At 40.7% G+C, this 13,215-nt stretch overlaps 1 protein-coding gene across 8 annotated transcripts in view; it reads left to right on the top strand.

Moving 5' to 3' along the window:
- Window positions 1-13,215, top strand: part of NEK7 (NIMA related kinase 7) — an 87,692-nt gene that overhangs the window by 10,096 nt on the left and 64,381 nt on the right. For 4 of the 8 annotated variants that reach the window (XM_083745372.1, XM_083745374.1, XM_083745373.1 and 1 more), the window contains 2 exons: window positions 1,952-2,018; window positions 12,984-13,069. The exons of 1 other annotated variant lie outside the window; for it this stretch is intronic. In XM_083745372.1, the coding sequence (XP_083601498.1) occupies window positions 13,013-13,069 (57 nt within the window). In that variant the 5' untranslated portion in view covers window positions 1,952-2,018; window positions 12,984-13,012. The remainder of the gene's footprint in view (window positions 1-1,951; window positions 2,019-12,983; window positions 13,070-13,215) is intronic. 3 more of the 8 variants (XM_083745371.1, XM_083745375.1, XM_083745377.1) reach the window with 1 other exon arrangement.

Raw genomic sequence — 13,215 nt, 5'->3', positions numbered from 1 at the left:
TGCGGCCGGCTAAGCGTGAGCGTCGCTGCTGCTCCAGTTGGCTGCGGCGATCGAAGTAATATTACCCCTTCACGCCTTTCCTGTCATAGAAACCTCGTGCCTTGCGCCCCTCCTGGGTAACGGCGCCTCCCCCCGAAAGCTGAACAACTCTGGGGCTCCCCCCCAAAAAAGCTCAGCGATTGTCTGGCTCTGCCTGCGAGGGAACAGCTGATAGACGGCTTGTTAGAGGCGCGTGGCTGTCATTGTTGGTCCGGCGGGCGAACAATTTTCGTCAACAATTCAGGTCAATCTCCCCCCCCATTTTCTTAATTTGGAGTCCCCCAAAATAGGGGTTGTCCTATACATGGGGGTGTCCAATACACGGAAAAATACGGTAACTACAGATGAGCAGGTCTTTTCCATAGCCAAATGACCTTTAGGAATTGATTGGTTGATTATTTAATTTCTACACTGCTTAACATATTAAAAACCTAGCTAGTTGAGCAGGGTATAAATAATAAAATTATAATAATTATTATTAAAAATATAAGATGTGTACAGAAAACTGAAGCAACAGCAGACAATTTAAACAAAATATTACAAAAATACACAGTTACATGTAACAGTGTTTCATTAATACAAATTTAAACACACACACACACACACAAACACACACATATCTCCTACTTTTCCCCATTTTTAGTTTTTTTTTAAAAATTAAAGTTAAAACCCACACATATAACATGGAGTTGACTTTCTCTGCTTCTCCTCAAAGTAATAGAAACCTTGGAAGAACCCTACTAGATGCCCTTTTGGTTCACTACAAACATTTCAATCTCACAGTGACTAACCAGGACACTGAGTGCAATAGTATTCTGTTACTCATGGTCCCCAACAACTTGTATCCAGAGGCATATTGCTCCAGTACTATATAGCCATTGATAGCTCTGCTCTGTGAATAACTCCATGAATTTGTCCTTGCAAGTGAGAGAGGGAGAAGGGACGATAATCGGAAGCAGAAAAGTCATATGTTTTGAGGGAGGAGCCATTAATACCAAAAAGTGTTTCTACTTGATGTTGCCATTAGCAATTAAATGCAATGTTGGGATTGCTTATGAGGTGTGGAGGGGAAGGCAGTGGGCAGTGGTCACTGGCCTGAGGCACTAAAGTGAGGAGCTTTTGAGGAAAGGAGGAATGACTTCTGCTTTAGGGAAGGAAGAGCTAACAGCCTCCCTAGGAAAATCCCCAAGCTACATGTGCAGCAAGCCAGGCCCCCTGGCTATTTTGATTAAGTGAAATGGAGCAGCAAGGAAGGAACCCGAGCTCAGAAATAAAACATTCAGGAGGATAAGCCCCTGTTCCTAGCTCCATATTAGAAAATCAGAATGTTTAAGCAATATTTTCTAGCAGAGCTCAACTTGAAAAACATGTTCACAGTGTAAGCTCAGATGTAGCATAAATATAGAGAATCTCTTTGAGAAGTTGACTTGAGATTTTCCCCCTTCTCAAATTCCGAGTGAATATTATTATGGAATAAGCAGACTGCATTCACGAGTTGCAGCCTGGCATTCTCCAAATTAAAGCAAGGATCGTAATCTTGCATCTTATGCTACTTTTAAGTACGTACTAGTTGTGGGTATCTGGACTTAATTACATGTACATATTAGCTGTAGGGATCTGGTTTTATAGTGATGTTTGATTGCAGCCCTTGGGTACAAGAGGAGTTGCCCAACTCCACAGTAGGAAACTTGGAAGGAGTGGAAAAACATCCCTTTGTATCACTGTATCAGAAAAGGCAGCCAAATTCCTCTGTGCTGAGGGCCACATCGTAAATATATCATGAATCAAAAGGCGGCTGCAGCTAATTTGCATATCTTATTTGCAGATAATTAATGTGATTTGCATAACTGATTTCATGTGCGTGCCAAACTACAATTAGTAGACAACATACATTTTATTTTTCTGCACGTAGATGTCCTTGAGCCAGTCCTTGAGATTACCTTGTTATATGGTTTGGAAAATCAGCTGAGTTGAAAAAGGTAAAGAATCTTATCCCCTTATGTTACTTGCCTCCAACACTATTTGTAATTCTGCTTTTTAAAAATTATTCCTGCATTCATGAGGGCTAGAAAACTCAGCCTAGACTCAGCACTTGGTTGCATACCATTGCACTTTCTTTGGGTGGGTTTTAAGCTAATGCACATTTATGTTGGTTACAAGTTTTATGCTACTGAATTCAGGGATTTGACTTTGTTTTAAAGGCTCTAGATTGAATTTTTATTTTTTATTTTTTTAGGTTTTGGATACAGACTAGAGACACATATGTTTTGTACTTAGGCAGAAATCCTATCTACACTTACAGTACCTCATTGAGCTCAGTACCTTAGCTGAGATCCCTGCATTGCAGGGTGTTGGACTAGATGATCCTTGGGTCCCTGGTCCAACTCTATGATTCTATTATCTCTGCTCTAGTCTATGAGTAGAATATGCTGAATTGTACTGAGTGTCTACTGTGCTTAAAAAGTTTGGGAATGGTGGAAGAGTTGGTGTGAAAATAGCTAATAGAATAATTCCATTTTTAATTTTAAAAAATGCAGAGAGGAATGTAATGTAAAATGAAACTTGTGTCAATGTGCAACCGTCCATGTGCTGTTCAACACTGAGATAAATCATTCTACCTGAGGGGAAAAGGTGATAGGCATATATCAATGAGAACCACTTGCAGAGCATCATTAACTACTTCAGCTGCTTCCACTGCAGAATCACAGAATTGTAGAGTTGGAAGGAACCACGAGTCATCTAGTCCAACCCCTGAAGAGAGAAGCCAGTCTTTAAACCATACTTTTCTCTTCAGCAGTGGAATACTATTGCAGAAAAAATAATAATGAAGCCCTAGCACTGTGAATAATTCTTCACTGTGTCAAAACAAAATAAAAAAATTCCTTCCAGTAGCACCTTAAAGACCAACTAAGTTAGTTCTTGGTATGAGCTTTTGTGTGCGTGCACACTTCTTCAGATACTCTTCACTGTGTATTTGATTTAAATCTATATGTGACCAAAAATGTGCTTTAGCATATGTTAAATAGCTTGCATATATGTGTGGCATAATATTTTAATATCACTGGAATAATGATAGTTGGCTACTTGGTATTTTGCATCTTCCCTGTCCAGACAAAAAAAACCCTCTACAGGCTCTATCTGTTTAGAAAGGAGACCCTACTTTCAGAAGTGTGCATTTCATATCTTTGACACCACTGAATGACATAAAATCATTGTTTTGTTTGCTTGCTTTCGGCTTGTGAACCGAACAATGTTTATTTCTTGAAATGTACCTGACAGGAAAGGGCAGAACATGAAATGCACGTAGGAGAAATGGTTGAATCTTGAGATTAAATCAAAAAACACTCCCCTTAAAATAAAAGTTTTCAGAACTGAAAAGATACTCTCCCTTAATATCAGTTACTTCCATTGGTGTGAATGGTGCTACACCACTTGGTATTATTATCACTTGCATTTATAACCTTCCTTTCTTCCAAGCAGCTCAAGACAGCATGTATTGCTCTTCCCCTGTCCTTTTTATCCTCACAACAACCCTGCGGGGTAGATCAAGGTGAGAGAGACTGCAATAGGCTCAAGATGACCCAGTCATATCTGGTCCAGCAATTTTGGGGGTGGGGATGAATAGTGCCATGGCTCCAATGCTTCTGTATTCCGTAAGATACAAAAAGGCAGACATTGTTGCCACTGATTTTCTGCTATTGTTTACTCTCAACATCTGTTTCTCTCCACTGGCTGTGGTGATGGGGGCTGTTTTTCTGGGTCCCCTCCCCCCACCCCACAACAATGCTATGGAAAGATGAGAAAAATGATGAAGTAGTTGTAATGCTTGAAAATGCAGCTGCCTGGGACTTGGTTTGAAAACTGCTCAGGGGCTCCGCTAGTCTCGATTTGCTGTAATTTCCTTCAATAAATATTTGTTTCCCACTGGCTGTCTACTACAAGTAGAAACAGGATGTTTTAATTTGTGCAACTCAAGGGCTAAGAAAATATTAGGAAGATTGGGTATGTGGACTTTATTTCATGTACGCATCTTATTAACTATATTTTGAGATCAGAACAACATTTTCCCCAGGTTACAGTGGCTGGGTTGGGTACTTGCTCTGACATCAGATCTGGGGGACCGTCATATCCTGATCAAGCATTTTTTGTGTCTTGGGCTGCTGACCAGGGTGTCACTTATATTTGTACAAAAGGTGAATTGAGAAGCTAAGCTTGTGTCTTGTAGCCTGCAGTGGTACAGGAAGAAACAGATGCACACTAGCGGCACCTTTCAATTTTTTTAGTACATGAAAGATAATATAAAAATTATCACTGCAGCTAAGAGTTTACTAGATTTGGTCCAAATAATCATATCCTTCTTCAAAATGCACTGACGGTATTTTTCTCACTAAACATCCTTTCAGTGGAGTTATTAACTTGGTTCTGAACAAGTGGTCATCCCCATGGCAATGGACATAGGAAGGACAGGACAGATCTCTGCCACTGCTCTTCTTGCTACCAACCTCACAGGGTGGGGAGCTTGCTGTGAAGATCTAAACATTGAAGGCCTATAGTCTGCTGTGGAAGTGTCAATGAGCATCAATTGGCTAGAGCTTTGAGAGCAGCTCACCTAGCCCTACAACACTTTGCTCCTCTTTTCTATCTCAGCAATGTCCTAATTTGCATGGAATCAACCACAGTGAAATCCAACATCAACAGACAAGGAAACACCCAATCTGGGAGCTTCAGGCAGAAGCATCCCTCCTCCTTAGCTGGGCAAAATACAACATCCAGTCAATCACAGCTGAGCACATCTTTGGTCTCCTGAACATGCAAGCAGACTGGCTGAGGCACAGGAAATTGGACAAAGTGCATACATCCATTTTTCAACAGCTGCTGTCAAAGTTTGGCCAATGCCAAGTGGACCTATTTGCCTTAGACTGGAATCATCATGTCCAGTCATCAGTGGAGGCATGGGATGCCCTGCTCACCGCATGGCCACCAGGTCTTCTCTACTCCTTCTCTCCCCATCATTCTGAGGGTCAGAAAATCAGAGAAGAGAAAGCAAGAGTTCTCCTCATTACACCGTTCTGGCTTCAGCACCCTTGGTTCCCTCAAATACTCCACCTGGCAGTCTCCCCTTCCTTGACACTTTACGGAACAGAGCTCCTCTTTCAGAGCCTGATTCTTCATCCAGCTCTTAAGTGGCGCCAGCTGACTGTTTAGAGTTTGAACTGCAATGCCTAACCAAGCTGGATTTACCTGCAGACCTCATTTGATACGCTTCTACACTCCAAGAGGCCCCCACCCCCTGCTTATATCAATCCACCTAGATACCATTTTGATTCTTGTGTGTGTCCACAAGTCACTCCTACAAGTTTCCACCATCCTTTCCTCCATCCTGTCATGACCATCCGCTGCCCGCCTCTCTTCCCATTTGCTCTTGAAAACGATTCCTTAGAGAGGCAACTCTAAAGTGTCCCCTGACCAGCCACATATTCCCATTCTAGGACCTCCACAAGGTGTTTTAGAGAATCTTCCCTTCAAACCACTGGGGAAGGTCTCCCTCAAACTTCCATCCTTCAAGCTTGCCTCATTAGTGGCCATCACTTCAGCTTGCAGATTTTCAGAATTGCACTCCAAGAGCACTCTTGAACCTTTCACAAAGAAAGCATTGTCATCTGTACCGACCCAGCCTTTAGGAAGGAAGTCGCTGCTATCTTCCACTTGCAGCAAGAACTTGAGAGAGGAGAAAATAGTTGGCATTCCCTGGACATTTGCAGAACCTTAAAAGTCTACATTGCTCAAACCAAAGAGCTCAGGTGGACCGAATCCCTCTTCATGTCAATCCACCCCCATTTATGCACCATTGTTTGCTAGATTGTGCCCAGTGTGACTTTTTTGTTGTAACGTAAGATACTTTCCTCAGTGACACTAAACTTATTCATCAGGATAATGGTATTGGGGGTTATTGCGGTTTTTTATTATGTATTTTGTGATTTATATTCTGATTTTATCCTGTGAACTACCCTGAGACCTGTGTGTATAGGGCAGTATATAAATTCAATAAATAATGTAAAATAAATATACTTAGCATGATTTTGAAAAATGTTTTTAGAAGAGGGAGTTATAATCTCTTGTAGTATACATCAAGAGATGACCTCTTTGTTGTGACACTGCTAAATTGCCACCTGTGTTTAACTTTGTAGTGCTTTTTTGAGTAATGGAGTTTTTTGGTTTTTTTTTTTTAAACCACTTACCTTGTGCATATCTGGAATAAAATTCCAGACATGTATTTGAATGACTAGTCTTGTTATGTCAGTGTTGAATCCACCCCTGCCCCTAAGCAGGCTGTGTAGATAGGTGGGTTTCTTTCCTTGTTTGACATCTGAGCTTCTCAAAATGCTTCCAGATGTAGCTGATTGGGCCTCTGAATCAGAACTGCTCACTGTTTCACACGGTATCTCTAAATTCAAGGAAGAGGAAGCACCTCTGTTTCCTTGAGGCCTGCCCTCTTGCAGTACCCGGTTTTGTCTTACTATTGCTATTGAGAATGGAACATAGATATGTTTATAGCAGAAGATGGGCAGAAAGCTGCTAGGTGTTTTTTCTAATGGGATTTATTAAAAGTGATACCTAAGAAGGTCTGGGTCTGGTCACTCCCTGGATAGGAGACCACCCGAGTGCTTCATGTGTGCTGACTTGAATTACATCATTTAGCAAAGATAGGCTACAAAATAAATGAGTGGTACCTGCAACAAAATGTTGCAGCGTGGCCTGCTTAGGTTCAGGATTTTCTGTTTCCCTTTCCACCAGGTTTTCCGAGTCCCCCACCATCCACAACAGTGATCCAGTCTTTTGTAACAATGAGGCATATTCAATGCCCATTAAGTTTTTTTTGGGGGGTGGGTGGGTGTGTCCCCCTTTGGGTTCTTTCCCAAAGTTTCTTTGTACTTACACAAATATATGAGCTCCTCCAAGCCTGGTGACGCTTCCCTCTTATGCATAGATAGTGTTGTTTTCACTGCAAAAAGAATGACTCTCTGAAAATTGAGATCACTATTAGTACTGTATGTGTCTTATATGATAAATAAGTGTTTGCTGGGCCCAAAGGAAGAGAACACAACCATTGAACTGATACTAAATAGTAAGCAGTCTGTAACACATTCATCCCCAGTGCTTTTAAATTTCCTATAACTTTCCTGGGGTAAGAATGAGGTTTGGAAACAAATACAATTCTGCTTGTCCCAAATTATGCTGAGACATTCAAGTCACTTTGAGAACCCATTCCCCAGTGTAAGCACAGTAATTGTGCAGCCTTAATTTTGGTTGCATGCAAATATGTTAAAAAAACCCTGAAGTCTCTCTTTAAGGCTTCTTCTTAATGTTTTAGGTTGGGCTAATGCCTCCAGACTGTTCATGTTCTCTGCATGGTTTGCACTGTGCAGCTTTAAAGAAAATGACACCCCCTCCAAAGAATTTATAACCTAACAAATGGATTAAAATCAGTAGTTAGGGGCCTTTCGGGGGCTAGCCTTGGTTGCATATGGTTTGTTCCCTTGTTCTGATACTCTAGCTTTGACCTGCAACCCGCAGGTTGAGAATATGTGGATTAGATAGGTGGCATTGCATTCTGGGAATCCCCCAACTTCCCCAAGTGAAACCTGGACATGGGTTCCTCAGTGGTAAGATCAGCAAAACTTGCAAGACCCCCTGAAAGATATTGGTTCTCTCAACACTGATCTTTTCCTGCAGTGTGCAGCTACAGAAGGGTGTTGGATGTGTTCTGTGTTGCAATACTAGTTATTACAATTGAAAATACATAGGGTTATATCTGAGTTCTGCAAAGAAATTGATGGACCTAAGTTGGTAATGTACACTCAGCAGAACTAAGATTAGGTGCAACATATGGGAAAATAGCCTTTGTGCCTATAAGTCTTTAGTATCTGGGCAAACGGCCTCTAGGGGTGCAGTTTTCACCAGAATCCTGAACTTCTCTCTCCCCAATATGAGGTCCTTATCTGGATCTGCTGCATCGTCTAGCGGTTGCTACCTGTAAGTGTTTTTTTTTTGGGGGGGGGGAGAGAGAAAGATAGAGATATGCATTTGTATGTTACCAGTGTTACGTCAAGTGTGATCCTTGTGTCAGTGGTTGGCGGTACGGTGTAACAAGTTGCTCCATCTTAACGAGTCAAAAATGAAAAGGGTTTTCTGGCTGAAGAAAGCCTGAAAATCAACAGGTTACCTAAAACAAATGTAAAACAGAAGTAATAAAATGTGTTCTGTGATTTGCTAGTGGCAAGTTGTAAATACAAAGCATCGTCCTCAAACCTGCGAAAACAATGAAGGAATTAACAACACGCACGCCTTATTTGTTGTATTTATTTTGCTAAAATGTAAGTCTGCCATACTACAAAGCATAGCTGCTTTGTACAGGTGTTACTCTAATATGTATGATAATGGGAAGGTAGAGGAGTTAACAGATAGTTGTTTAGTTCAAATATTAGTTTACCTCTTTATAGCAGAAAATTGAAATCAACTCCATCTATTAAATGCTAAGAATACAGCTAAATGGTGAGAATTGATTTTGTTGCCTTCTGTGCCTATACAAGTTCTTTCTTTCTATTTTATATTGTATCTAAACCAGAAATTTAAAAGAACTGTATCTGTAAACGTGTAATTAGCTGAGATATTAATGGGCTTTCTTGCTGAGTGTGGACTTTTGCTCCTCCTTTCACATGAACAAGCAAGGAAGCAAACCAACTAACCAGCCAACAAACAAACCAGGAAGTCTTTCATAGCTTCCGGTTTCATCTGGGAAACTATGGTTAACAGCTTTGGAATAAGCTGAGCTAGTAAGCAAACTTCAACCCTTGGGTGTGCATGCAAGCAACAGGTGCATACATGTTTCAGCTTAAATTGAGATGAATTGTCCAAACTCACTATAGTCTTCAGCTATGTTATTAGTGGCAGACATATAATATTGTAAGATTCATGTTGGAGTTGACATGGGGTTATCTTATTTTATGCTAGCAGTAATATTGTGTGGTAGGTCAGGCCAAGAGAAATTTGCTGGAGGACTCCCAGGTAGCATCATGGCTAAGCAAAGATTTGAACCCAGGTGCCCCCAAAGTCTAGCACTTGTTCTGCTGTGCTACATTGGTGTCATTCTTTCCTGATTAAGATTTTTTAAAAGAGAAATGTGAGATTATTACTGCAAGCTTACATAATAAGGAATCAGATCCAATTAGTGATATCCACATCATAGTTTAAGACACTTGTGGCCTTAAATTCCTCTGCAGACTGCTTGGGCATTTAAATTCTGTTTTTTTCCCAGACTTGCCTAGACAGAGATCTAATTTTTCCAATGTAGTATTACTGCACTAAGACTTCTTTGTATTTTTGAGCCTTACGTTCAAAAACTTGTTGGGATCTTGCAAGGAGTTGCCAACATTGACCTCATCATGCATCCTAAATAACAGTGTGTTTGCCAAGCGTTGTGGAAAAAAATGTCGCTGCCAGCAATATTTTGGTCTTATCGCCACTTTCAGTTTTTTCTGTGTTTTAGGTGCTCTACTAAATCTTTGGTGTTCCTGTCAGTTAGGAATTAAAGGGTACAATAATGTTCAAGAGATTCTTGGTAAAACCCTCCCCATTTATAAAGTAATCAGAGGGTATACACAGGATGTCCTTTGAAAGATTGTGACTTCTAGGCTTTTGAATAAGTGGGCAGAATTATTTTTTAAAGTGTTGGTTGTGCCAAGTCTGAAGCCAATGTTTGCCCTTACCTATTCCTTCTTATTTAGCAGGCACTGAGGAAGTGAATCAGTATGTATGAATGGGATGCACTAATTTCCAAAAAGTCTGAAATAAGAGCATTGGAAACTATAGCTTGACCTTCAAGAACACTTTCCATTTTGATTCCTTGCCCCCGACTCCTTGAAAGCCCTCTGTATCTGTAACAGAACCTGTTTAAAAGGTAAAAGGTAAAGGTACCCCTGCCCGTACGGGCCAGTCTTGACAGACTCTGGGGTTGTGCGCCCATCTCACTCAAGAGGCCAGGGGCGAGCGCTGTCCGGAGACACTTCCGGGTCACGTGGCCAGCGTGACATCGCTGCTCTGGCGAGCCAGAGCCGCACACGGAAACGCCGTTTACCTTCCCGCTGGTAAGCGGTCCCTATTTATCTACTTGCACCCGGAGGCGCTTTCGAACTGCTAGGTTGGCAGGCTCTGGGACCGAGCAGCGGGAGCGCACCCCGCCGCAGGGATTCGAACCGCCGACCTTTCGATCGGCAAGTCCTAGGCGCTGAGGCTTTAACCCACAGCGCCACCTGATTGCATGAAATTCTAGGGTCACTTCTAAGGTGTGGTCTCCCAGTACATGTGAACATGTACACTCTAGGAATGTTGTCATTGACTGCTCCTGTGTTTACATCCCACATACCCCTTCTCAGGCAATACAACATACACAAAATATAAACAACTTTATTCAACCACCCAGAGCCCCAGCTTGACACGTAGATTCTGGAAACTCTCTCTTGGCAGGGGTTTCGTCAGGATGTCAGCAGTCATCTCTTGGGTGCTGCAGTAGGATAGCTCCACAAGTCCATCCTGGATCATCTGGCGTATGTAGTGGTATTTAACCCCAATGTGTTTTGTTCTGGCCAGGAACTTCTCACTCTGCGTCAGCTTCAGGCAACTTTGATTGTCCTCTAGCAAGCTGACAGGCCCTTTTCTCACCAACCCAAAGTCCTTTATGAGTTGATCAAGCCAGGCGATCTCTCTGCAGGCTTCTCTGCCGGGCTTGTTGGACTCACCATTGACCTACATGACTGACAGGGTAAACCATGTGTTTGAAAACCTATCTGATAGTGTTTTGCATGCGCAGTGATTTTTAAGAAAGTTACTCTGTCACGATGTTCTAATTGAATGATCGTCTGATAAGTTTCCAGAGAACCTGTGGGGTTTCTCAGCACGCAGTTTGAAAACTAGTCTGAAAGTTGATTTTTTTTTTTTTTTTAAGAGGAGGGAAATATTTAAACAGGAGCTTTTGTTATTTGAATTAAAAACTGTTACATGACAGCCAGGACAAAGATAATGCGTAACGAAGCTGGATTGTATAGATGGTAAATTCAGCTTCTGTACCAGCTATTATCTTAAAGATGTGTGCTATTCAATTCATTGTAAAAATGCTAGCGACATTTGTTTTTGAGATGCAAAGTAGATGGGAAAAGCATTTGCTATGGAGCAGTTTTATTGCCACTATTCAACAAAGGGCAAAGACCAATAAGAACAGTTCTGTAGAAAAGCTTTGCTTCTGGTTTAAGAGTTAAAAGGGCAAAATATTGATGTTTCCCTTATTCTGAACGATTTCCACAGCTTAAAAACTCCTGGAAAGAGAAAAAGCATAAAACTGACATTTAAAGAAGTAAGATGATTTACACTATGTCCAAAACTTTGGGTTAGGAAACAGTTTTAATTTTTTTTTTTTAAGTAACTTGTCTGTTAAAAAGTGTTTTCCTTTTGATGCTGTTTCCCAATTGGATAGACTCCTTCAGCGTTTCTAGGTTAAAAATATTTGCATTTTTGGTTTTGTTTTAATAAGGATCTGTAGAGAAGCTTTTTTGTTCTTTGTAGCTAGCTGGTTTTTTATATCGATCAGAATGCTTTCACATTTGATTCTGATCTCAGGCACCTACATGAATAGAAGCAGCGATGTTGAGAGAAAATGACAGGCTACAAAATGTAGTCAATTTTCTTTCTTTTAAATGAGTCCTAATCTTCTCTTACACTCTGCTCCTGGGAGATGCGCATTTGAAAAAGAGGATTTTTAAAGGGAATTTTTGTTTTTGGTTTTTTTATTATTAAAAAAAGATAGTAAATGAGTAATATATATATATATATATATATATATATATATATATGGGGGGAATTATTTTATCTGTGGCTGTCTTTTCTATTGGTTTACAGCTGGTGAGTTGGGTTGCAGCCTCACCTAAGTGGGTCACAGCAGAAGCACTACTGCTATACAGTTGTATGTTATATACAGTTATATGGTTTTAAAAAAGGAAGAAAGGAAAGAAATGGGTCCCCAAATTAATGTTAGGGCTAAAGGTGGGTTGTGGGTCTGAAAAGATTGGAAATCACTTGTCAGGCAAGTGTTGATTTCATTGATTCATGAGCATTCATGTGTGAACTTGCCCTCAGAGGGTTGATCACTTAAAGCAGAGCTTTCCAAACTGTGTGTCGCGACATGTTAGAGTGTTAGCTGCAATGTGTCGGTGTGTATCGCACAAATGCTCCCCACGCTCCTCCTGGGGCTAGAAAGGGGTTAGTTTAACCTCCGGTTTGCTAGTAAAACTGAATTACTGTGTTGCACAATGATGCAAAACTGAATTACTGTGTCGCGAAATGATGCATGTCTAAAAAGTGTGTCACCAACATGAAAAGTTGGTAAAGCTCTGACTTAAAGAGTATTTTCATGTCACATAATGGACTTGAATGTATGAGGACATAATAGGCCATCCCTTAGTTTAACTCCTTAATCCTCATCTTTCCCTATATGAACCAAGCAAATGTAACTTCAGGGGCACACATTTCCCCCCTGCTTACATATTTCTGTGGTCTGACACTGTAACAACAAAAACAACTTGTTAGTCGCTTGTCACCCAAAGGTTTCCAAGCAACTTACCTCAAAGAAAAATATACAATATATAATAGCAGAGGGGAAAGGGGAGGGGATTCATATAATACATTAATATTTCAAAAAACATAACATCAGTGGAAAAACAACAACAACAAAACATACCAGCCATATAAATAGATGGTAAAGTCCTTTGTCCTGCCCTGTAAATTCCTGTGTAAGCTAATGATGCTATGGAAATAAAACCAAAGAGGTTTTGAAATATTTCAAAAATATTTCATTGTGTCGTATTTTTATAAAGGTCATTCATATTTTTGTACAGGTCACTTGAAAGTGTTGTGATTTGAAACAATGGATGAGCAATCTCAAGGCATGCCAGGCCCTCCTGTTCCTCAATTTCAGCCACAGGTAGGACATTGCATTAGTTGCTCAGACTAGGTAGGAAGGGGTACATTAATTCAGAATTTAAAAGCCCAGAGAACTTACATTTTGCCGATGTTATTCTGTTCATTTCCATTACATACTGTAGCCCTAGAATGGTGCTATGGATTTTT

Source organism: Podarcis gaigeae (genome assembly GCF_964106915.1).
Source record: "Podarcis gaigeae genome assembly, chromosome: 6".
Taxonomy (NCBI): Eukaryota; Metazoa; Chordata; class Lepidosauria; order Squamata; family Lacertidae; genus Podarcis; species Podarcis gaigeae.
This window is presented reverse-complemented; position numbering and strand designations above follow the sequence as displayed.